General features: G+C 42.3%; 1 protein-coding gene across 1 annotated transcript in view; it reads left to right on the forward strand.

Moving 5' to 3' along the window:
* Window positions 1-24,511, forward strand: part of Kif25 (kinesin family member 25) — a gene marked incomplete at its 5' end in the record, with an annotated part of 73,331 nt that overhangs the window by 15,309 nt on the left and 33,511 nt on the right. Inside the window, 4 exon segments of the mRNA XM_085832678.1 lie at window positions 3,918-4,021; window positions 7,461-7,513; window positions 19,674-19,775; window positions 24,376-24,497. Coding sequence (XP_085688804.1) covers window positions 3,918-4,021; window positions 7,461-7,513; window positions 19,674-19,775; window positions 24,376-24,497 — 381 coding nt within the window.

The following is a 24,511-nucleotide window of genomic DNA, read 5'->3' on the forward strand; positions in this document are numbered from 1 at the left end:
GAGCTTTTAGATGTGTTGTCAAGCTGCTAGTGTGGGCTCTCTCCAGTTTCTTCTTGGAGGCACTCAGAGGTATGATTTTCCCTCTTAGAAATGCTTTCATTGTGTCCCATAGGTTTGGGTATGTTGTGGCTTCATTTTCATTAAACTCTAAAAAGTCTTTAATTTTTTTCTTTATTCCTTCCTTGACCAAGGTATCATTGAGAAGAATGTTGTTCAGTTTCCATGTGAATGTTGGCTTTCCATTACTTATGTTGTTATTGAAGATCAGCCTTTGTCCATGGTGGTCTGATAGGATGCATGGGACATTTTCAATATTTTTGTATCTGTTGAGGCCTGTTTTGTGACCAATTATATGATCAGTTTTGGAGAAGGTCCTGTGAGGTACATACCCAAATTTATATGACACACTGAAAGCAGTCCTAAGAGGAAAACTCATAGCCCTGAGTGCCTCCAAAGAGAAACTAGAGAGAGAATATACACAACAACCTGACTGCACACCTAGAAGATCTAGAATGAAAGGAGCAAATTCACCCAAGAGGAGTAGACTGCATGAAATAATCAAACTTAGGGCTGAAATCAACCAAGTGGAAACAACAAGAACTATTCAAAGAATCAAACAAACCATGAGCTGGTTCTTTGAGAAAATCAACAAGATAGATAACCCCTTAGCCAGGCTAACTAGAGGGCACAGGGACATTATCCTAATTAACAAAATCAGAAATCAAAAAGGAGACATAACAACACAACTTAAGGAAATCCAAAACATCATCAGATCCTACTACAAAAGGCTATGCTCAACAAAACTGGAAAACCTGGATAAAATGGACAAATTCCTTGTCAGATACCCGGTAATAATATTAAATCAGGATCAGATTAACAATCTTAACAGTCCCATTTCCCCTAAAGAAATATAAGCAGTCATTAATTGTCTCCCAACCAAAAAAAATCTAAGGACCAGATAGATGGGTTTAGTGCAGTTATATCAGACCTTCAAAAAAGACCTAATTCCAACTATCCTCAAACTATTCCACAAAAAAGAAACAGAAGCTACTCTACCCAATATGTTTACGAAGCCACAATTACTCTGATACCTAAACCACATAAAGATCCAACAAAGAAAGAGAACTTCAGACCAACTTCCCTTATGAATATCAATGCAAAAATACTCAATATAATCACTATTTGCAGATGATATGATAGGATATATAAGTGACCCTAAAAATTCCACCAGAGAACTCCTAAACCTGATAAACAGCTTCAGTGCAGTATTTGGATATAATATTAACTCAAACAAATCAGTGGCCTTTCTCTACACAAAGGATAAACAGGGTGAGAAAGAAATTAGGGAAACAACACCATTCACAATAGTCACAAACAATATAAAATACCATGGTGTGACTCTAAGGAAGTGAAAGATCTGTATGACAAGAACTTCAAGTCTCTGATTAAAGAAATCGGAGATCTCTTTACAAGGGAGCTAAAACCATCCAGTGGAAAAAAGACAGCATTTTCAACAAATGGTGCTGGCACAACTGGCGGTTATCATGTAGAAGAATGTGAATTGATCCATTTTTATCTCCCTGTAGAAAGCTCAAGCCTAAGTGGATCAAAGACCTCTACAGAAAACCAGAGACACTGAAATTTATAGAGGAGAAATTGAGGAAAAGCCTGGAAGATATGGGCACAGGGGAAAAAATTCCCTAACAGAACAGCAATGGCCTGTGCTGTAAGCTCAAGAATCAACAAATGCCCTAAAGTTTCTGTAGGGCAAAAGATATTGTCAATAAGACATAAAGGCCACCAACAGATTGGGAAAGGATCTTTACCAATCCTAAATCTGACAGGGATCTAATATCCTATAAATACAAAGAGCTCAAGAAGCTGGACTCCAGAAATTCTAAAAACCCTGTTAAAAATGGGGTACACGTCTAAACAAAGAATTCTCAACTGAGGAATAGCAAAGGGCTGAGAAGCACTTGAAAAAAATGTTCAACATCCTTAATCATCAGGGAAATGCAAATCAAAACAGCCCTGGGATTCCACCTTACACCAGTCAGAATGGCTAGGATCAAAAATTCAGGTGACAGCAGATGCTTGCGAGCATGTGGCGAAAGAGGAACACTCCTCTGTTGCTGGTGGGATTGCAAGCTTGTACAACCACTCTGGAAATCAGTCTGGAGGTTCCTCAGAAAATTGGACATAGTACTACCAGAAGATCCAGCAATACCTCTCCTGGGCATATAACCAGACAATGTTCCAAATGGTAATAAGGACACATGCTCCACTATGTTCACAGCAGCCCTATTTATAATAGCCAGAAGCTGGAAAGAACCCAGATGTCCCACAATAGAGGAATGGATACAGAATATGTGGTACATTTACACAATGGAGCACTACTCAGCTAATAAAAACAATGAATTTATGAAATTCTTAGGCAAATGGACGAATCTGGAGGATGTCATCCTTAGTGAGGTAACCCAATCACAAAAGAAGACAATTGATATGCAATCACTGATAAGTGCATATTAGCCCATAAAATTAGAATACCCAGGATACAATTTGCAAAACACCAGAATATCAAGTAGAAGGTAGACCAACATGTGGATACTTCATTCCTCCCTAGAATAGGGAACAAAATACCCATGGAAGGAGTTACAAAGTTTGGAGCTAAGATGAAAGGATGGACCATCCAGAGACTACCCCACCCAGGGATCCATCCCATAATCAGCCACCAAATGCAGACATTATTGCACATGCCAGCAAGATTTTGCTGAAAGGACCCTGATATAGCTGTCTCTTGTGAGGCTAGTCCAGTGCCTGGCAAATACACAAGTGGATGCTCACAGTCATCTCTTGGTTGGAGCACAGGGGCCCCAGTGGAGGAGCTAGAAAGTACTCAAGGAGCTGAAGGGTTCTGCAACCCAAAGGCGGAACAACAATAGGAACAAAAGGCGGAATATCAATTGTACCCCCAGAGCTCGTGTCTCTAGCTGCATGTGAAGCAGAAGATGGCCTAGTTGGCTATCATTGGGAGGAGAGTCCCCTTGGTCTTGCAAACTTTATATGCCCCAGTACAGGGAAATGTCAGTGTCAAAAGTGGGAGTGGGTGGAAAGGTGAGCAGGGTGGGGAAGGGTATCAGGGACTTTCCGGATAGAATTTGAAATGTAAATGAAGAAAATATCTAATAAAATTTTTTAAAATGAAAAATAAAAGATATAAGTTTGATTCAGCTTAGTGCTGCCATTTTATTAACATGTTTTGCAATCGTGGAAGGATCCCCGTTATTCATAAATAAAGACACAAAAAACTTATGTTTAAGCTCAACTAATGTGTTATGATGTGTTATTGATAGTAAATATTGAACCAGACCACATCCTCTCAACTATTTATTGTCAAGTCATCCAGCTGAAAGTCCCTTTGATAAGTACTGGAGTTGGACAGAGAGCATGTGTGACACACAGGAAACCCACTGCATTGTCACAAATTTCCTGAACACTCTAATGCCTACTGTTTCTGGAACTGTGTCACACACGTGGATATATCAGTTGCTTCGTAGTGGCATGAGATCATGGTAATGAAGCTTCCAGATGTTGGTCAGGACAACCCATCAGAGTTTTGCTCCTGCTTAACACAGTCCTGCTACACCCCCATCACCAGGATGTTAAATGGGTCAGAAGGCTTTCACAGCAACAGTGACCTTGAGTGCAGAAACTGGTTTCAAAACTTTGGTGTCCTGTTTCCTAAGAATATTAATAATATGGAATATATGAAACTATGAGCTGTTCTCAAATCACTAACCCCAGAACTATTGAGTTAGAATTTCTGAAGGGAACCTTCAGATTGGATGCACAGTTGGACTGTGGCAGCAAATAGTGGAATGATCAGTTGTGTTAACTGTCTTTTCGTTTTGAAATTCTTTTCTGGTGCTCTTATGGAGCTGTCAGGATGAGCACCAGACCTGCCTTTCTGACACAATGACTGTTGTGCAGAGGGCACAGCTGGGCAGTGAGGCTCTGCAAGGTGAGAGCTTGTATTTGTGCACACTTAGGAGAAACCTGTATGAAGCAGTGAACAGCCTGGGATTCCAGCCCTGTTTCCTTTTACTCCTGAAATATCCCTAATGCAGTGGCAATAATAAATACTGTGCCATTCACACAGTGATTGAATGCCTCCTCCTCCAGTGTTTGGTCTGCCCACCTCCCCTGTAGCTCACCTTGCCAAAGGCCTCCTCTTCCCCTCTGACATGCACATAACAAGTTCAGGGACATGAGCTTTCTGGGTTAGATTTCCTCCTAAATAGGAGGTGAAGGGTTCTGATCTACCAGTTCTGTTCTGTCATTTCCAGGAATCTGCTAGTAGCTGGCCTTGTGTGGAGCAAGAGTGAACTTGTTAGATTACACTGGGCTTACACCTGTGCCAGAAGGCTCCTGTGTTCCCAGTCGTGTCCCCCAGCAGCACTGAGTATGCAAGAGCCCCATTTATTCTCCAGTGCCCTACAGTCCACCCTGTGCCAACTCCTAGGGAAGTCTGTCATCATGGTGTTATTTCTAAAGAGTTTGCATCAAAACTTAACAGCCTTCTACTGTTGTCTTAGTCAGGGTACAGAACAGTGAGACTGATGTCAAGGTTGACAACCACTTCACCAGCTAGGAGAATGTAGAACCAAATTTATTAGAGAAAATGTCTCTTGCCATATTTGTGAGCCTGCACTTAGAATTAGAGCTCTGTGATTGAATTTGTTAGCTAAACCATTATGCAGTGCTTCTCCTGCCAGGTAACATGAGGAGCTCAGTTGTGGAAAAGGACAAGTGTAGCTTTGGTTTTGGTCCTGAACTGCTGTCTTGGTCAGGGTTTCTCTTCTTGCACAAACATCATGACCAAGAAGCAAGTTGGGGAGGAAAGGGTTTATTCAGCTAACACTTCCATGTTGCTGTTCATCACCAAAGGAAGTCAGGACTGGAACTCAAGCAGGTAGGGAAGCAGGAGCTGATGCAGAGTCCATGGAAGGATGTTCCTTACTGGCTTGCTTCCTCTGCCTCACTTTTCTTGCTCTCTTACAGAATCCAAGACTACCCGTCCAGGGATGGCACCACCCACAATGTGATCAAGGCCCTCCCTGCTTGATCACCAATTGAGAAAATGCCTTAGAGCTGGATCTCATGGAGGCATTTTCTCACCTGAAGCTCCTTTCTCTGTGATAACTCAAGCCTGTGTCATGTTGACAAACCAGTTGCTATCTCTGAGCATCTGATGGTTCCTGGGCTGTTGGATTTTGTTGCTCTTGTGGGATTTTGTTTCTCCCTGTTTTTACACCACCAAACACTTTTTTGTTTTGACATTGGCTCCTCTGGGTTGTGCAAAGTTGGCTGTACACCCTCATTGACATTCTCAGTGAAGACCTTTGTTTTCCTTTCTCTTTGAACCTTGGTTTTTCATAACCAGTGTCTATGCCTGCTATAAAATCCACTCTAAATTTCACCTTCACTTTGGACTTGCACCTACTTTATTAAAAATAAAAAAAGTCAACTTCATTTTTCTTTTTGAGAGGACAATTATTTTCTGGGATATTTTATTATTTGCTGACATCAATAACCCCAACATAACAGGCTAATTTGTTCTTTTCTACTGGATATAGTAGAGTTTCTAATGTTTTATTTGATGTGTTTGAACATATTGCCAACATATATGACTGTTCCTGGTGCCCTCTGCAGCTGGAAGAGGGCATCAGATCCCCTTAGACTGGAGTTATAGATGATCTCGAGTTCTGTGAGAATCAACCTTGGACCCTTTAGAAGAGCAGCCAGGGCTCTTAACTGCTGAGCTAGTGTTTTATACCATTGAAAAAAAGGAATAAAATTTTAGATTTTGTGTGTGTGATGTTTTTTAAAAGCATACACGTACAATCTAAGTTCAGAATTTTAAATAGTTTTTCTATAAACACTGTGTAGGCAAACTGGTGATTTTATGGAACTTGAACTGGATCTCACAAGAATCTCTTTATTATAAAGAGTTTCTACAGTAGACATTAGCTATATAATTTTAGGATTTAAATTATGGAGAGTTTGAGTCAGTCCTCACGGTGATATATCACAGTGCTGGTGTTTTTCTGCCCAGAGCAGCTCTTGTGCAGCATTTCAGAGTCACCACAGTCTGTGACAAAACAAAAGACATAGCTACAATTCAGCATGGATAAAGGGGAGTCTTTATCCTACCCTAGAACTCATGATGCTGAGGAATATGGTCAGAAGGTTTAAGGAGTCACAACAAACAAGGAGAAACACATCACTGTCAGTTGAAGGTGGCTGGTAGTGTTGGGCACTGGAAATGGAAGGTGTTGGATCTTTTGTTGTTTCAGAAAGGTATAATTTAATGATCAGAAATAGACAAGCATCAACTGATGTATTTGTGACCTGCATATAAACTTTAAACCAGATGTCACATACAGCAGTGTGTCCTGTGTAGGGAAATTAGCAGTGGTCCCCATGTGTGATAATCAGAAATGGGCCATAATGAGTCCCAACGCTAAACTGCAAGTCTGAGGTCATGTCAGGCTAGAAAGAGACTCCGAGTCCATTGACATATGGAGGGAACAAAATTGCTGAAAGAGGAGGAGCCTCAGACTTTTAAACCACTCCCAAGTAAGAGTAGGCTGTTTATAACAGCTCCCATCTGAGACTGGACTCAGGATAGGCAGATGTGCAAGTCCCACCCACATCCGGGGAGAAAGTGGAATTTCTTAACATTTTGGTTAGTTATCATATTACATAATTGTTAAAGTGGAACCTATTGGTGATTTGTAGGAAGTGGCTAACAAAATTATTTTAGCAAAAGAATCTTTCTCTAATAATGCATGAATGTATGAAATAACTTGTTTCTTTGAGTCATGATTAATGGAAGAATAACATTGGGACTGTGTAGACAAAGCTTTTAGGTGACTGACGTGGAAATGGTAAGAGCTAATTAATACATGGACTTTACCACCCTACAACAGTGATTTAGCCTGATGTTTTTTAATTGACTTTCTGTGTCTGTGTCTGCTTGTCTCAGGTTGTTTATTTTGTGTCTGTGATGTTGGGGTTGACTGGGTGAAAAATAAATTCCTTTTATTGCTAGTTGCAGGATGAGGAGCACTGGTGCCCACAATAGTTGCACAAGATTCACAAACTAGAAACAGAGGATGGAGAAAGACAAGAGGAAACTGGATGCCATCAGGAGGAGGAGCGCGTAAAGAGAGGTGCTGAAGAAAAGGTTATGGTTCTCTAAAGGCAGCTAGTTTTTACCAAGTTAGTCTGAACACAAATGATTGGCTAGGGTAAACCGGGGCTAGAAGGTATGTGTATCTAGGATGCAAAAGACAGAAGAGGCCTACATCTTCCAAATTATTATTGGACTAAAAACATTATCCCCATCTGGCCTGCCTACCTCTCCTCTGGACTATCTTCAGTCTTCCTTCCTTCAGATCTGCTCTCCCTCAAGTTCTTGAGCAACATGTTCCCGAGCAAGGAGTATGGGGTAGGATAGTGGTCTGGTTTTCCAAGGTTCAGGTCGTTTTTATGAAGGTGTTACAATTATGGTGAGAATTGAGTATGAGTTCCGTGGGAGGCAACAGTAACATGGAAGGCAATCAGTTCCAATTAGCCATTTCAATTAGCTTATCCACTAAAACCACTAAATTCTGACTGATGGTAAAGAGTGTAGATGGCTTGAAAAACACACAAAAAAATAATAATATAACACAACACACATTCTAGTTATTTCTACATGTTTATTTTAACTGAGATACTTTCCATTGTTGAATTTTAAAATGATAGCTGATTTTGACATTTTACAAAAGAACAACTTAAGGTGTGATTCTAGGATCTCTCTGCATCTTTTGTCTGAGTCTGAGGACCTGCTGGGTGAGGAGGCTGCTACCCTGAGTCCAGGTCTGGCATCTTCCCTACCTCAGGGACTGTATGTTGCTGTGTGTTTTGAGAGAAGTTATTTTTCTCGGTTACTTCTGTCCCATGGAGGTAGAAGCTCTGAGTGTCACTACTGATGGGGAAACATTTAGTTTGTATTAATAGTCATTTCCTTGATAGTCTCTGTGAACTGTGTAAATAGGACCCCCACCCCCAAAAGAAGTTAAAAATATTTTAAGAAAGTCCTTTTAATGAAAACAATGGATTAATCACAAGACAACCTGATAGTATGATTGATAGACATGATGTGGCTCCCTGAAAGGAACAGAGGGTGGATGGTGTTCAGTCACACACTTGCATCTAAAGCAATTACTCTGTTACAGTAGAGTAGTTCTGGAGACGTTGAGTTTTAGGATCAGTTTACCTATGCGTCTTTAACATGTATAATGTAAGTGGAGAGTGATGATTTCTGCAGGAACTCAGGAAGTACCCAATACAGGAGTCATGCAGGTTTTAAATTATGGTGGTCCTGCTTTGCTGTTTATTCTGAGAGTCCTCAGGCTGCAGAGAGAGATGCTTTTCCAGGTTAGGGCTGGCCAGTTACTGGAATGAAATACCCTGGTCATTGCATCAGAGTTGTAAGCCGAGAGAGAAGCAGTCTGTGATTCCTATGTTGAGAAACTTTTGGTTAATTTTTCCAGTATGCGTTCTAATAACTCATAATTATGTCAAATAGCCTTTTGTGTCAGTAACTGTTTCTATAATTAAGTAGTCATTTAAAAAGAATCTGATAACCCATTTTTACTACAGAATGTCCGTAATTAATGAATTTGATCTGTTATGGAACATTTGCATTCATTTATGGTTAAAGTCACCATGGTCATTCCATTGAACTGGCTCTTGGTGTACCTGAGCAAGGTTCGTTTGGTTTCTCCCTAAAGTGTTATACAAGCAATTGTCCTTCATGTAATTTTTAACATTCTTGATAGTGCCATTGAAAATCCACCCAAGTCATTGTAGTTTAATTACCCAACCTAAGATGGTGCAGATTTTCAGGAGTATTAATGAGGAGGAGGAGTACGGGTCAGGATAAGTACTGATATTGCATAGTTAAGAAGAAACAAATTCTTTCCTTTAGGATTTTACAACATAAAAGAAGAAGTAAAGCAGAAATTGGAGCCAGTGTAATAAGCAGGGCAGCCTTTAGTCTTCCCCCTTTTCTCTCAGAATATGAAGCAGGGAGCACTGTGTGTTCACTGTGTGTGCTTGTGTGTAGATCTAGATGGACCAGGGAAGGAATGTGGCATAGTAGAGACCTAGAAATACAAGCCAGCATGGCCCCTGGTGTTACTTCCCTATGGATGGATGAATTCAATACTGGCTGCACTTTAAGTTTGCTTTAGTCAAGAGAGATTGTCATGCTTGCTATTTCATCCCTTTTCTTATTTACTTCCTTCTTGTGCTCTAAAACTCTTGAAAATCATTAATAAAACTGTGTTGTTTCCTATTTAAATGTGAAGAAGATACTGTCAACTGTAGTTTGCCTAAATAAAAATGTACAGTATGTATCAAAATATATCTGCTAACACTATTAATGCTTGCCTCCCATTTTTGGTTCCTTAGAGAGTTTATTAAGATATGAAATATATAATACCTGTGGAAAGCATACTTGTTAGAGGTTGTGAAAATTAGTGATATTTCTCATTGTTTTATGGTTTGTTCTTGAAACACAGCAGAAAAACGAAAGTCAATACCCTATCCAAAGAGAAGAGGAGAGAAAAACTTCTAGGAAAAGGGGAGGACTAAGAAATTAGGGAAACAACACCCTTCTCAATAGTTACAAATAATATTAAATACCTTAGTGTGACTCTAACTAAGCAAGTGATCTGTATGATAAGAACTAAAAGTCTCTGAAGAAAGAAATCGGAAAAGGTCTCAGTGGATGGGAAGATCTTCCATGCTCATGGATTGGTGGGATTAATATAGTAAAAATGGCTATCTTGCTGAAAGCAATCTACAAATTCAAGTTAATCCCCATCAAAATTCCAACTCAATTCTTCACAGAGTTAGAAAGGGTAATTTGCAAATTCATCTGGAATAACATAAAACGTAGGACAGCAAAAACTATTCCCAACAATAAAAGAACCACTGGTGGAATCACCATGCCTGACCTCAAGCTGTTTTACAGAGCAATTGTGATGACAACTGCATGTTACTGGTACAATGAGAGATAGGTAGATCAACGGAATAGAATTGAAGACTAAAAAATGAACCCACACACCTATGTTCACTTGCTCTTTGACAAAGGAGCTAAAACCATCCAGTGGAAAAAAAGACAGTATTTTCAACGAATGGTGCTTGCTCAACTGGCAGCTATCATGTAGAAGAATGTGAATTGATCCATTCTTATCTCCTTGTACAAAGCTCAAGTCTAAGTTGATAAAGGTCCTCCACGTAAAACCAGAGACACTGAAAGTTATAGAGGAGAAAGTGGGGAAGAGCCTCAGAGATATGGGAATGGGAAAAATTCCTGAACAGAACACCAATGGCTTGTACTGTAAGATCAAGAATTGACAAATGGGACCTCATAAAACTGCAAAGTTTCTGTAAGATAAAGGACACTGTCAATAAGACAAAACAGCCACCAACAGATTGAGAAAAGATCTTTACCAATCCTAAAACTGATAGGGGACTAATATCCAATATATACATAGAACTCAAGAAGCTGGACTCCAGAAAACCAAATAGCCTTAATAAAAAAGGGAGTAGAGGGCTAAACAAAGAATTCTCAACTGAGGAATACTGAATGGCTGTGAAGCACCTAAAAAACTGTTCAATATCTTTAATCATCAGAGAAATGCAAATCAAAACAATCCTGATATTCCACCTCATACCAGTGAGAATGGCTAAGATAAAAAATTCAGTTGATAGAAGATGCTGTTGAGTACATGGAGAAAGAGGAACACTCCTCCGTTGCTGGTGGGATTGCAAGCTGGTAAAAACACTCTGCAAATCAGTCTGGCAGTTTCTCACAAAATTGGACACAGTACTACCGGAATATCCAGCAATACCTCACCTGGGCATATACCCAGAAATGTTCCAAATTGTAATAAGGACAGATGCTCCACTATGTTCATAGCAGCCTTATTTATATTAGCCACAACCTGGATAGAACCAAGATGTCCCTCAACAGAGGACTGGATGTACAAAACGTGGTTCATTTACAAAATGGAGTACTACATAGCAATTAATTTATGAAATTCTTAGTCAAATGGATGGATCTGGAGGATATCATCCTGAGTTAGGAAACCCAATCACAAAAGAACACAGATGATATGCACTCACTGATAAATGGAATATTGAAGATACAATTTGCAAAACATATTAAACTCAAGAAGAAGGAAGACCAAAGTGTGGATACTTTGATCTTTCTTAGAAGGGGAACAAAATACCTATGGAAAGAGTTAGAGAACAAAGTTTGGACTGAGACAGAAGGAAGGACCATCCAGAGACTGCCCGATACGGGAATCCATCCCATAAACAACCACAAACCCAGACACTATTGCATATGCCAACAAGATTTTGCTGACAGTACCCTGATATAGCTATGTCTTGTGAGACTATGCCAGTGCCTGGCTAATACAGAAGTGGATGCTCATTATCATCTATTGGATGGACCACAGGCCCCCCTGTGGAGGAGCTAGAGAAAGTACCCAAGAAAGCTGAAGGAGTCTGCAACCCTATAGGAAGAACAACAATATGAACTAGCCAGTATCCCCAGAGCTCATGTCTCTAGCTACATATTTAGCATAGGATGGCCTAGTCAGCTATCAATGGAAAGAGAGGCCCTTGCTCTTGAAAAATTATATGCCCTATTAGAGGGGAAAGCCAGGGCCAGGAAGCATGAGTGTGTAGATTCGGGAGCAGGGCAGGAGTAGGATATAGGGGACTTTCAGAGAGGAAACTAGGAAAGGGGATAGCATTTGAAATGTAAATGAAGAAATATCTTAAAAAAAACCAAAGTATGTTGAAAAGAACCCAGATGTCCTTCAACAGAGGAATGGATGCAGAAAATGTGGTACATTTACACAATGGAGTACTATTCAGCTATTCAGAAGTGGATGCTCACAGTCATCCATTGGTTGGAGCACAGGGTCCCCAATGAAGGAGCTAGAGAAAGTACCTAGAGAGCTGAAGGGGTTTGCAGCCCTATAAGAGGAACAACAATATGAACTAACCAGCAACCCAGAGCTCCCTGGGACTTAAACCACCAATCAAAGAAAACTCAAGGTGGGACTCGTGTCTCTAGGTGCATATGTAGCAGAGGATGGCCTAGGTAGCCAACAAAGGGAGGAGAGGCCCTTGGTCTTGTGAAGATTCTATGCCCCAGTATAGGGGAATGCCAGGTCCAGGGAGCTGGAATCGGTGGGTTGGGGAGCAGGAGGAGTGGAGAGGGGATAGAGAATAGGGGATTTTCAGAGAGGAAACTAGGACAGGGAATAATATTTGAAATGTAAATAAAGAAAATATCTAATTAAAAATAAAGAAAAGAAAACAAAGGAGCACCAAAATCCTTGGAAAATGAAAAAATAAAAAAAGTCCCAACATGTGACTTATCCCACGCTTCTGAGCAGTTCCTGTCAGTATGGGGCACTGTGTTGTTCTCAAAAGTCCTGAGACAAGAGGCTCTCAGGATTGGACTGTCTCTTCTCTTGCAGTAATTGTAGCACTGAAACATGTGCTGTGGACATGTCCTTTTAGTGATGCATAGTGACAGTCAGGGTACCCTTCATTCTCTGTGAACACACAAAGAGTCCACTGATACCCCCTGATTCTTGACCTTTTGCACTCTGGTCTATACCCGCATGCAGAGGTCACCAGTAGGAGGACAATACAGTCTCCTAGAAACTGAGAGGCACAGACAGCAGAAAGAGGAAGCATGCAGGTTGCTGAAGTCCAAAGAGCCTGGGATGAGCAGCCCTTCACTTCCACTGGACTACGAGCCCCAATTCCTGTCCTCAGCACCCAATGCTGCTCCTCCCCTACCTCAGTGAAATGCCTCCTACCTCAAAATACAGGTCCTCTCCCCAGACTCTCACAGCTCACTGCCAAGTTGCTTGCACATGATGATATTGAGGAGGACGACTACAGCAGGTCAGGATAAGTAACCCAGCACAAGGGAGTCTCATTGGGATCTTCCTCTTTCCCTCTGCAGCCACAGCAGGCTACCCTGCCAACCATGCCCAGTCTCAGATGGCATCTCTCTCTGCAACTCCTTTCTGCAACCCTTGCCCAAAGACGACAGTACTGCTTACAAAGCAGGCCAGTCTCTGCCCCTGCCAGGCAAACCAACCCTGTACCATCCTGGCCACTGGAAGGGTTGAGGCAAATGAGGGATTGGTGAATCAGACCTTCCTGTCCTTGATGAATGAGTGTGGAATCTCTGTACTCCTGCCACTTGTGAAGTTACCTGGAGACCATGCCTGCCTTGGGGATGAGGGTTTTTTGTTTTTGTTTTTGTTTTTTTTTTTTTTGAGACAGAGTTTCTCTATATAGCCCTGGCTGTCCTGGAACTCACTTTATAGACCAGGCTGGCCTAGAACTCAGAAATCAGCCTGCCTCTGCTGAACGCCAGGCTGGGGCTGAGTTTTATCTGATCACTTTCAGCATGTGACTTCCCTCTGCCTCAGATGGTGGTGTTTGTGCTAATCTTCTCTTAAGTTAGCCTTTCTTTTCCAATTTCGTTTATATTAAAAGTATTCCATCTCATTCATCCATTGACAACAGTCAGTCCTCCACTATCACCAAATCATTTGAAGTACTGTCAGTCTTGGCTTTTTTTCTGTACCTGCAAAAGTAATTCTTCCCTTTGGTCAAACAAGTGTCTTCTCAAACATGATCTTAAAAGGCAGAGTGTCAGGTCCCAGATGCATTTTAAACTTATATTATTTAATGTGAGTAGGACCTGTGGCTCTGTTCCTGAGGCTTCTGCAGTGACTCAAACCTATAATAGAAACTTGGTTGCATAGTGGAGCAAACACTGAAGTCGTTAAGAGTAAGGCTTCACTGCAAGCCCCCTGCAAAGATCCTCTTCGTGAAGTTCTTCCTCTGTCACACTCACTTAGTCCAGTCCATATTATTAGTCCTGTTTTGGACTCTTTGGGCAAAATGAAGGGCAGTAGGCCAAGTCATTACCTTTCTGTTCTTTCTCCAAGTTCCATTTGGTTACCAGAAAGTGACAGCTGAGCAGGTTAGAGCACTACTGTGTCATAGTGGACCCTGACTGCAGGTGACAGGCTTCTTAGGCCAGGGCAGAGAAGATGCTGCCTTTATCTTCTCTAATTGGCATAGGCCAATCCCTGAATTTTGTACTGTCATTCCTCATCTGAGTTGTGGGAGGCAGACCTCAATTTGCTTATTTCATGTGAAAGCTGACTTTATGATTTCAAGCACACTTTCTATATGAGAAACCCTGAATGTGTGTCCAGATGATCTTTCTGTACCATTCTATTCTCTTACAAATGTATGCATCAGGAAAGTGTGCATACTTTCAAATACAACAGAGGTGTTTTCAACCCCAAAGAACCACTTTTAATAAGAGCTGTATGATAAATTGTTGAAAAACAAGCACAGCTATTTTTTATGTTAATCCAGTATTTTATCTGAAAGTGTCCCTGTAACCGGGCATGGTGGCACACACATTTAATCTCAGCACTTGGGAGGCAGAGGCAGGGGGATTTCTGAGTTCAAGGCCAGCCTGGTCTACAGATTGAGTTCCAGGAAGCCAGGGTATACATAGAAACCTTGTCTCCAAAAACCCAAAGTAAATAAATAAATAAATAAATAAATAAAATAAAAAAGAAAAAGTGTCTCTTTGCTGTTTCCCCTGTAAGAGAATAGAATGGCCATGAGAGTTTATAAAGGATTTGCAAACTTATCTTACCTAGGAGTGCAATCCCCTTGTGACTGGAGCACACTGGCAGCCTTTGGCTGTCATAATCATACATCTTAAAGAAGGGCAGGTACCTGCTGTCACTAGTGCATGGGAAGACAGATGCACAGAAGAGCCAGCTAGCACCTGAAAATGTTCCATGTGTGTTTGTGAGACCCGGGACTTGACTGTCAGATGGGAATACATGTTGTAAGAGCAGGTTGAATAATGTACATTACTGTGGGGAAACACCCAAACTGCTGTTCTTTTCCATTTTACTATATTTCAATTGCAGCCTATTTTATATCAAGTTTATATCTATTAAGTGCATTTGCTATTGTTTTCAAAGTGCTGACAATGGTTACATCAGTAAAGCCTGTATTCCTCTTCCCCGTTTCCATCTGTCACTCCATGAAATGACTGAGTTGCTTCTTTCTTCTTCCCTGTCTTGTTTTTCTGTCTGTGAGAAAGTGCTCTTTGATGACACAATCAGCTGAAGACCAGGCTGGCATTTTTACAAGAGTCCCATGTAGATAGAGCTCGGTCACCTCTATCTACATGTCTATCCCTTATGCATTCATCATCCCAAATGAGCACTGGGACCATGTCTCTTTTCACTACCCCATCCTAGTCCCTGGACTCCCTGAACATACTCACAGATAAGCTCATTGCCTAAACAGTCTCCTGGTCATACACGGTCAAGTGTATGAACTCACTCAAGATTGCTGGAATGAAGGTATGTTTTATTGTCATGGCCCAAGGTACACTGACCAGCTGGAACTGGTAAGTGGGCTGGTGTGTGCCCTCACCCTCATGCCTACTGAAGCAAAGAGCAAGGAGGCAAAGCAACATCCAAGTCTCAGGGTGTGGGTGAAATGGAATGAGGAGTCCTTCGGGGAAGTAGTAGGGCACATTCTTCCAGATTTCTGAGCAGTAGCTCTCTGCCTCTTACATTAATTTGACGCCTCCTCTTGACCCCAGAGTGTAGGGCCCCGCAGAATCTCAGGCAGTGGTATTTGGAGATATTCACAGGCCCTCCTCTTGGATAGGTGAGTTCAGATATTTCCAAGGGATAGTTACAGTTATATACAAGGGCTTGTCATTCTGGCCATAGGATGCCTGGTACTTCAGGGGCTGAGACAGAGATAGCCTTGCAGTGGGTGACACAGCATAACTCAGTGTTTGTCAGTGAAGACTATCTCCTGGAACAGAGCAGAGAGGTGTGCTGACTAGAGTCAGATGAGCTCTTGTGCTGCGAGATGTGCTACAGTCCACCATGTTCCCTGTCAGCCTGGAGGATATGTTTTCTTCACCACAAGGGTCTTTTTAGAAACACACACACACACACACACACACACACACACACACACACACAGAGCATTCTGATTCATCTTGGCCCCCACAGTCTCTTATTCTCCTACTTCTGTTAGCTCCTTCTCTATAAGCCTCTTTCTCATGTCCATGCCATTGTTTTGTTTGTGACCTGCTAAGTTTAACCAGGACCATCTTTATGACAGTGGGTCTGGAGTTAGCCAGTGGTGTTAGTGGTCCATGCATTGGGCCCACAACTGACCATATGGACTCAGCCTCTCTCCTGAATCCATCGGTAGCTAATACTTCAGCAGAGAGGGTGGGCCCACTGAGCCCCCCATATGTCTTGTCTGCTCATGTAGGCCGGGAGTAGGCAACTGTAGTCTGTTCATGATCAAAATGGCTGCATCATACTTAGAAGACAGTACACAGCCCTTGGCCCACCCACCACCCAGTTTTTCTTTCTGCTTTCTCTCCCAGGATATTCCCTGGGACTCAGAGTTTGTGATATAAATATCCTACTTAAGGCTGAGTGTGCTAGAGTTGATTTCTCAAAAGAAACTTTAAAAGCCAGGAGACCTCAGAACAATGTATTTCAAGATCCGCAAGACCATAGATGCCAACACAGTCAACTTGCTCTGCCATGCAAAACTATCCATCATAAACGAAGGAGAAAGTAAAACATCCCACAATAAAGAATTTATGACTGCCATGTCAGTACCACAAAGAATCCTGGAAGGAATACCTCGTTCTAGACAGAAGGATGAGCATGCCCACAAGGCTAACAGTGAAGGAGAAACAGTAGTTGTTAGGTGAAGCAGGCCTGAGAAAGCAAATGCCATACAATCATTAAAGGACCATACAGAACACATGTCTGTTAGTAATGACGTCAAAACTTAATGACCTCAATTCCTCATCCAAAACATTCTGGGTAGTATTAGAAAACAGGACCCTGTTGTCCTTTTTGTTGCTTACAAGAAATAAACCTCACCCTCAAGGACAGACCACACCTTAGAGTAAAGGTATGGGAAAATATTGCAAACAAATGCTCAGGAAACAGGCAGGTATTGGCTTTTGTAATCCCTGAGAGATTAGAAGCCAAAACTAATCAGAAGAAATAAAGATGAAAGCAGCCCACTAAGAACATTACATAAGCCCAAACTTGGGTACATCCATCATTATACAAATACTCGAAACAAACACTATTAGTCATAGAGCTTCAGATCAACCACAACCCAGAAACAGTAGGTGATGTCACCACACGCCAGCAGACAGGTCATCCAGACACTCCTCCCTACCAAAAAGGAAATATTAGGGTTAAGTGACATCAGAGATCAACAGACCTAACAGGTACTTGCAGAACATTCTAGCCAGGTTCTTTTAAAATTCTTAACCAGTTTCAAAACAACGGGAAGAACAGTGCCTTACTGGGGAGCTCTATTCTTGGGGAACTATTCTTCTCATGTTAGAAAGTTACAGGCAGTGCTTAGAGCTATGGTTCCAAGACTAAATTGCAGCCCTCCACACCAAGACTTTGTGAAGACACTTGAGGGCATTTTGAGAAGCTCAGTTTTGTAGGGCGTCTCCTAAAACTCCCGGGAGCAGACTTTCCTAGCAAAGTAGAAGCTCTGCCACCACATTTGCTTTTAGCCTGTGTGCTGGGTGGCCAGAGCCCTGCAATCTGCAGAGGGAAGTCCACTTTGGGAGACCCACATCTTCCCCACTGCCTCTTGTCTGTGGGCCAATCCTCCCTTCCTCTGGGATGAATTTACAGCTTCAGTTCTGTTTTTGCATCTCTTCAAAATAGACCCTCCACCAGAAATGACAAGGGATGGCCTGACCAGCACCCATCCTTTAACTAAGTGAGCACAGTGGTCAGACCAGCTACCAGGCTTGCTTTTCCATCTTCAGTGCAGCCATGGCATCATGTTGAGTGCTGTATTTCCTCCAAACCCACATGTCTAGTGGCTGAGCCCATGGGAGGAACCTGTGTTGGTTGCAGTTGAAGGCATCACACTTGGAACAGGTGCACAGGCAGTATTCAGGAAGGTGGCAAGAGTGTAGGATGTGGTCTACACAGAGTCTTTGTAGCACTTGGGGTGATGGCTTCAAGTCACCTGGCCTCCCCTGTTCTCTTCAGGGTCCCAGAGTGATAAGCCTTGGAGATGGGGCTTCTGCTCTATTCTCTAGTGGCTCCAGATGTGACACAGATGGCTACCAATCAGAACCCTTTCATGAAGCCATTTATCAAAGAGTGACACACACTTGTTTAACTTGCACGTCTAAACAGATTATTCTGAATTACAGTGATTATGTCAGGGTTTCTCAGTTGGGGAGTATATGGTCTATTGAACGTTGCCTTGCGATTCCAAAGTGCAATTAGGGATCTCTGCAGAACAGTAGGTAGGGCCAGGAGGCCTGCTTCCTTTCAGCCAAGAAAAACTGAAAATTTAAATATAATTTTAATTCATAAATAATTGTAAATACGTCTTTGAATGTTTCCAGTCTTCTGATTGATGTTTTCATACTATGATGAAATGGTTAGAAAAGAAAGGAATCCATCAATAACTCTGGGGTTATGTGAAGAAAAGTGTTGTTATAAAACAGCAAATCACAGGACTGTGCTGGAGCCCATGCTGCCTGAGTGAGCCTCAGTACTCATGTGTCCTCTGGGAGGAAGAAGAGACAGACATTTAGATGACAATTATATTTTAAAATGGTTATTGGCTTGGCGAGATGACTTGGTGGCTAAAGATGATTGCTGAAAATTCTGAGAATCTAAATTTGATCCCTGGAACCACCTGGCAGAGGGAGAGAACCAACTTACACAAGTATCCTCTGACCTTTCCATGTATGCTGTGACACACAAGCCTTGAGACAGTACAAAAAGAAAATCACCAAATAAATGTTAAAATGGAAACCAAGGAAAACATGGGTCTTGTGAGCTCAGCTATAGCCACTTTGCTGGGTCTGTTGTTCATACCTTCTAAAGACACCATGCAAGCTGTAAGCCAATCAGATGGAACAAGCCTGACACAGGAAAACAAATCTATATAAGGTGACTCTGCAACCACACTGAAAGCTAACAGAGTGATAACTGGCAGTAATCCACAGGCCCGCTGAGGAGATGCAGAATGGGCCCTGGGGAAGGCCATCTGAGGCCATGCTGAGAACCTGTGGAGGAGTGTGTTGGGTGAGCTTAGGTTAATGAGAGGTCATACAAGGTCCAGCAGATGAAGGACAGAAAGGTTTTGTGGGTGTGGAGAGCCATTCCGGACTTCCTGGAAATCTACTCCAGGCAGTAAACAAGCCCATGTTTGGTGGATGCCCCGCCCTTAATCCCTGATTGGCTGAGCAAGCCTGCCTGGTGAGGTGATGTGACCTGTGGTGATTGGTGTGGGGGCATGGTTGTGGCTGGAGTGGGAAAAAACACTTGTAACCAGAGAGGCTGGGGGATTTTAAGAAAGAAGCTGCCTAAGTAAAACTGCTTTAAAAAGAACCTGTGGTTGTGTTTTGCTTGCTGGTCGAGTTGGATGCGACAAGTTGTGCTGAAGAAATCCAGGACCCGATTTCCCCCACCGAAGAGGTTCAGCTCTTTCTGCAGTCAGGGTCTGTCGACAGGATGAGTACGGTAAGTAAATCAGTATCCCTGGATTGATAAAGGCTCTCAGTAAAGAGACAATTAGGCTCTTGGTAAAGAGACAATAAGGCTCTCCAGCTCTGGAGACAAGAAAGTGAAAGTAAGAGAGAAAGTGAAAGTAAGAGGATAATAGGGACAGTCTATGGGTTACTTTCTTTTTCTAGCCATTTGAGTAATTTTTCTGAGGGCGTGAATGACTAGGTATGGGGTTGTCACAGTCACAACCAATTTTTTCAGTGCTTGATGAGCTGCTAAGGGCGAAGGTCGCAAAACTCAAAAAGCATACCATTCAAGCCTTCCTCGAGGAGTGTGACAAAGTTGCTCCTTGGTTTGCCATGTCGGGCTGTTTGACTCCTGCTAGCTGGGGTAGGTTGGGAAGAGACCTAAATTTCTCCTGGGAGCAGGGTGTCCTTAAAGAAGGTACTAGAGCAGTGTGGAAAGTAGTGAATAGCTGTTTAGAAGATGAGCGCTGTTGTCAAGCAGTGGAAACAGGCAAGCAAGCACTAGAACAAGATTAAAGAAAGATAAGGCTATTATAAATAGGGCTGCTATGAACATAGTGGAGCATGTGTCCTTCTTACTGGTTGGGACATCTTCTGGATATATGCCCAGGAGAGGTATTGCTGGATCTTCCGGTAGTACTATGTCCAGTTTTCTGAGGAACCGCCAGATGGATACAGAAATTATGGTACATTTACACAATGGAGTACTACTCAGCTATTAAAAAGAATGAATTTATGAAATTCCTAGCCAAATGGATGGACCTGGAGGGCATCATCTTGAGTGAGGTAACACAATCACAAAGGAACTCACACAATATGTATTCACTGTGAAGTGGATATTAGCCCAAAACTTAGGATACCCAAGATATAAGATACAATTTGCTAAACGCATGAAACTCAAGAAGAATGAAGACCAAAGTGTGGACAATATGCCCCTTCTTAGAATTGGGAACAAAACACCCATGGAAGGAGTTACAGAAACAAAGTTTCAAGCTGTGATGAAAGGATGGACCATCTAGAGACTGCCATATCCAGGGATCCATCCCATAATCAGCTTCCAAACGCTGACACCATTGCATACACTAGCAAGATTTTGCTGAAAGGACCCAAATATAGCTGTCTCTTGTGAGACTATGCCGGGGCCTAGCAAACACAGGAGTGGATGCTCACAGTCAGCTATTGGATATATCACAGGGCTCCCAATGGAGAAGTTAGAGAAAGTACCCAAGGATCTAAAGGGATCTGCAACCCTATAGTTGGAACAACATGATGAACTAACCAGTACCCTGGAGCTCTTGTCTCTAGCTGCATATGTATCGAAAGATGGCCTAGTCGGCTATCACTGGAAAGAGAGGCCCATTGGACTTGCAAACCTTATATGCCCCAATATAGGGGAATGCCAGGGCCAAAAGAATGGGAATGGGTGGGTAGGGAAGTGGGGGGCGGTATGGGGGACTTTTGGGATAGCATTGGAAATGTAATTGAGGAAAATATGCAAAAAAATATTAAAAATTAAAAAAAATAAAAAATAAAAAAAAAGAAAGATAAGGAAGGGCATAATGGGATGTTTCAACCATATGTGCTTGAGCTGCCCATTACCATAGGGGGTAGGGATTTGTTAAAAATAGTATCCTGTTTAGGAGCAAGGATCCCCCTACAGCCGTTTGGCCTCAAAAGATACAGCTGAGGGTTGATTCCTTGCATACTTTGTTTCAAATTTTAGAAGGAGACTCAGAGTTAAGTTCCAAAAGGGAATTAACACCTGAGGCTAGAAAGGCCCTTGCCCTAGTGAAAGAAGAATTGATTAAAGCTCAGCTTCAGCATTGTAGAGAAGGGTTACCCATCATTTTGATAATACTATCTACTGAGATGCAACCCACAGGATTATTGTGGCAAGAAGGTCCATTGTTATGGATCCATTCCAAAATATCTGCTGGGAGGACTTTAGACCATTACCCTACAACAGTGGCTTCTTTAGCCTTGTTGGGAATTCAGCATTGTTTACAATTTTTTGGTATAAAACCCAGCTCTATTGTAAACCCTTATGATAGGTATCAGCAAAAGGTCCTAACAGCAAATATTGATGAGTGGGCTATTTTAGCCTGTATTAATGAGGGCCCATTTGATAATCATTATCCCAAACATCCGTTGATGACGTTTTTTTTAAGGAAATTTTTAGTCATTTTTCCGCAAGTGGTGAGGAAAACACCCATTAAGGATGCAGTTAACGTGTTTACTGATGGATCAAAAACTGGATGTGGAGTATTTATGGTAGAGGGGAAAGATCCTGTGGTCAGGCAGTATTATCCCTGTACTCCGCAGATGGTGGAATTACAAAGAGTTATTGAGGTCATTAAGGATTGTGATTTTCCTTTTAATCTAATTTCAGATTCACAATATGTAGTTAATTTAGTTTTATCCCTAGAAGTGGCAGGCCAAATAAAAGCTCGTAGTACCATCCAAGCCTTGGCCTTACAGTTACAGAAGTTGCTGTGGGAAAGTCGCCAACCATTATATATTGGACATATCTGTGCCCATAGTGGGCTTCCAGGACCCTTAAGTAGGGGAAAAGATATTGTGGATAATTGTACTCGTATGGAGTTCATATTTTTAGCATCCCCTATGGAGTTAGCCTCACAATTTCATTCTAAATTTCATGTTAATGCTAAAACTCTGCAGAGAAAATTTGGAATCTTTAGAGCACAAGCTCGGGATATAGTCACTACCTGTGGACGTTGCCTTAAGTTTCAACATCCACCTTCTTATGGAGTGAATCCTAGAGGATTGCTCCCTCTACAGGTGTGGCAGATGGATGTGACACATTTTTCAGAATTTGGCAAATTGAAATACGTTCATGTATCCATTGACACATGTTCAGGAATAGTTTATGCATCTCCCATGGCAGGGGAAAAGGCCTCCCATGTTATACAGCATTGTTTGGAGGCCTGGGCAGCTTGGGGTAAACCCCAACAACTTAAAACAGACAATGGCCCTATATACTGCCAAAACCCTGGTGTCTTTTTGTCAACACTTGTAACCAGAGAGGCTGGGGGATTTTGTAAAGAGAAGCTGCCTGAGTAAAACTGCATTAAGAAGAACCGGTGGTTGCGTCTTTCTTGCAACAGATGGAAGTACAAGTTAAACATGGCCTGCCATATAATCCTCAAGGCCAGGGAATCACTGAACGAGCACATAGAACCTTAAAAGAATTATTAATAAAACAAAAGGGGGAATAGGCTATGGCCATACCCCAAAGATAAGAATCTCATTAGCTCTTTTTACCTTAAATTTTTTGCAATTGGATAAGGAAGGTCGCTCTGCTGCTGAATGACATGCTAATACCAGCCCCAGTAGACTGGGGTATGCTAAATGGAAGGATGTGCTTACAGGATCATGGAATGGTCTGGATCCCATGTTAGCCTGGGGGAGAGGGTCTGTTTGCATGTTTCCACAGAATCACACAGAGCCAGTGTGGGTTCCAGAGTAGCTAGTGCGATGCTGTCAAAATGAAGAATCTGATCTTGCTGGTGATGAGCATATGTCTGCCCTTGATGGGTGCGGAACCCAGATGGGGGATACTGTTGGTGTTTAAATTGGACTATAAATTTTGATGGCAAGATGAATGAGCTTCACTCGGCGATTGTCACCATGAATTCTACCTGAGTGGATCCTGGCTTGGCATAGGGAAAGAATGGACTGGGATAGGTGCCCTTGCTGTGGCCCTTGTTTTGGCATGCATGTTGTGTGTATGGTGTATGTGTCAGTTGCGGAATGCCCAGGTCCACACTGCCGCCATGGTGGTGCAAGCTTTTGCCACAGTGGAAGCAGGGCAGTCACCTCAGATTTGGCTTGCTGCCATGAAGAATGAACAATGAAGCCATTGCTCCGTAGGGTTGTGAGGCTAAGCACTGCACAGAGATTAGTCTAGAAGCTGTTTGACAATCTCTGGGAGGTATGTCTGATTTCATGAGGGTTGAGTGTCCTAGTGTCCTTACCCCAGGAAAAATGGCACTGGAGCAGGTCAGGGTTGCTCTGGGTAAAAACCTGTGAGCCTAAGAGTCAATCCTGTACATGGCCCCTATTTCTGCACACTGGGGATCAGACCTCTATCTTCACCCACGGAGCTTGTTCAAAAAAAATAATGAAAGGGGGAATTGTGGAGAGCCATTCCGAACTTCCTGGCCAGCCAGATGGAAATCTGCTCCAGGCAGTAAACATGCCCATGTTTGGTGGATGGCCTGCTCTTAATCTATGATTGGCTGAGCAAGCCTGCCTGGTGAGTTGATGTGACCTGTGGTGATTGGTGGGGGCGTGGTTGAGGCTGGAGTGGAAAAAAACACTTGTAACCAGAGAGGCTGGGGGATTTTAAGAAAGAAGCTGCCTGAGTAAAACTGCTTTAAGAAGAACCTGTGGTTGTGTTTTGCTTGCTGGTCGAGTTGGACACGACATGTGGGCAATTGAAAATCTGATTGACAAAGAACAGAGTCGTAGGGGAGCATTGGCATTCTGTAACTTGGTAAATCTCTCTGGAGTCAATGGCCCCAGACTCCATTTACATTTTGATATCCTAAATACATTTTGAATGTCAGGTACAATGTAAGAATTATGGCTACACCATGTTTGGACTGCACTCTGAGAATGAGTCTGGGTTGCTCTCAGGTGTTGATGAAGACTCTGGGATCATCCCCAGAGCATCTGAAGAACTCTTGAGGTATATCCTGTGGT

The sequence above is a fragment of the Mus caroli genome, unplaced genomic scaffold (genome assembly GCF_978045245.1).
Source record: "Mus caroli unplaced genomic scaffold, Mus_caroli_1 scaffold_18, whole genome shotgun sequence".
Taxonomy (NCBI): domain Eukaryota; kingdom Metazoa; phylum Chordata; class Mammalia; order Rodentia; family Muridae; genus Mus; species Mus caroli.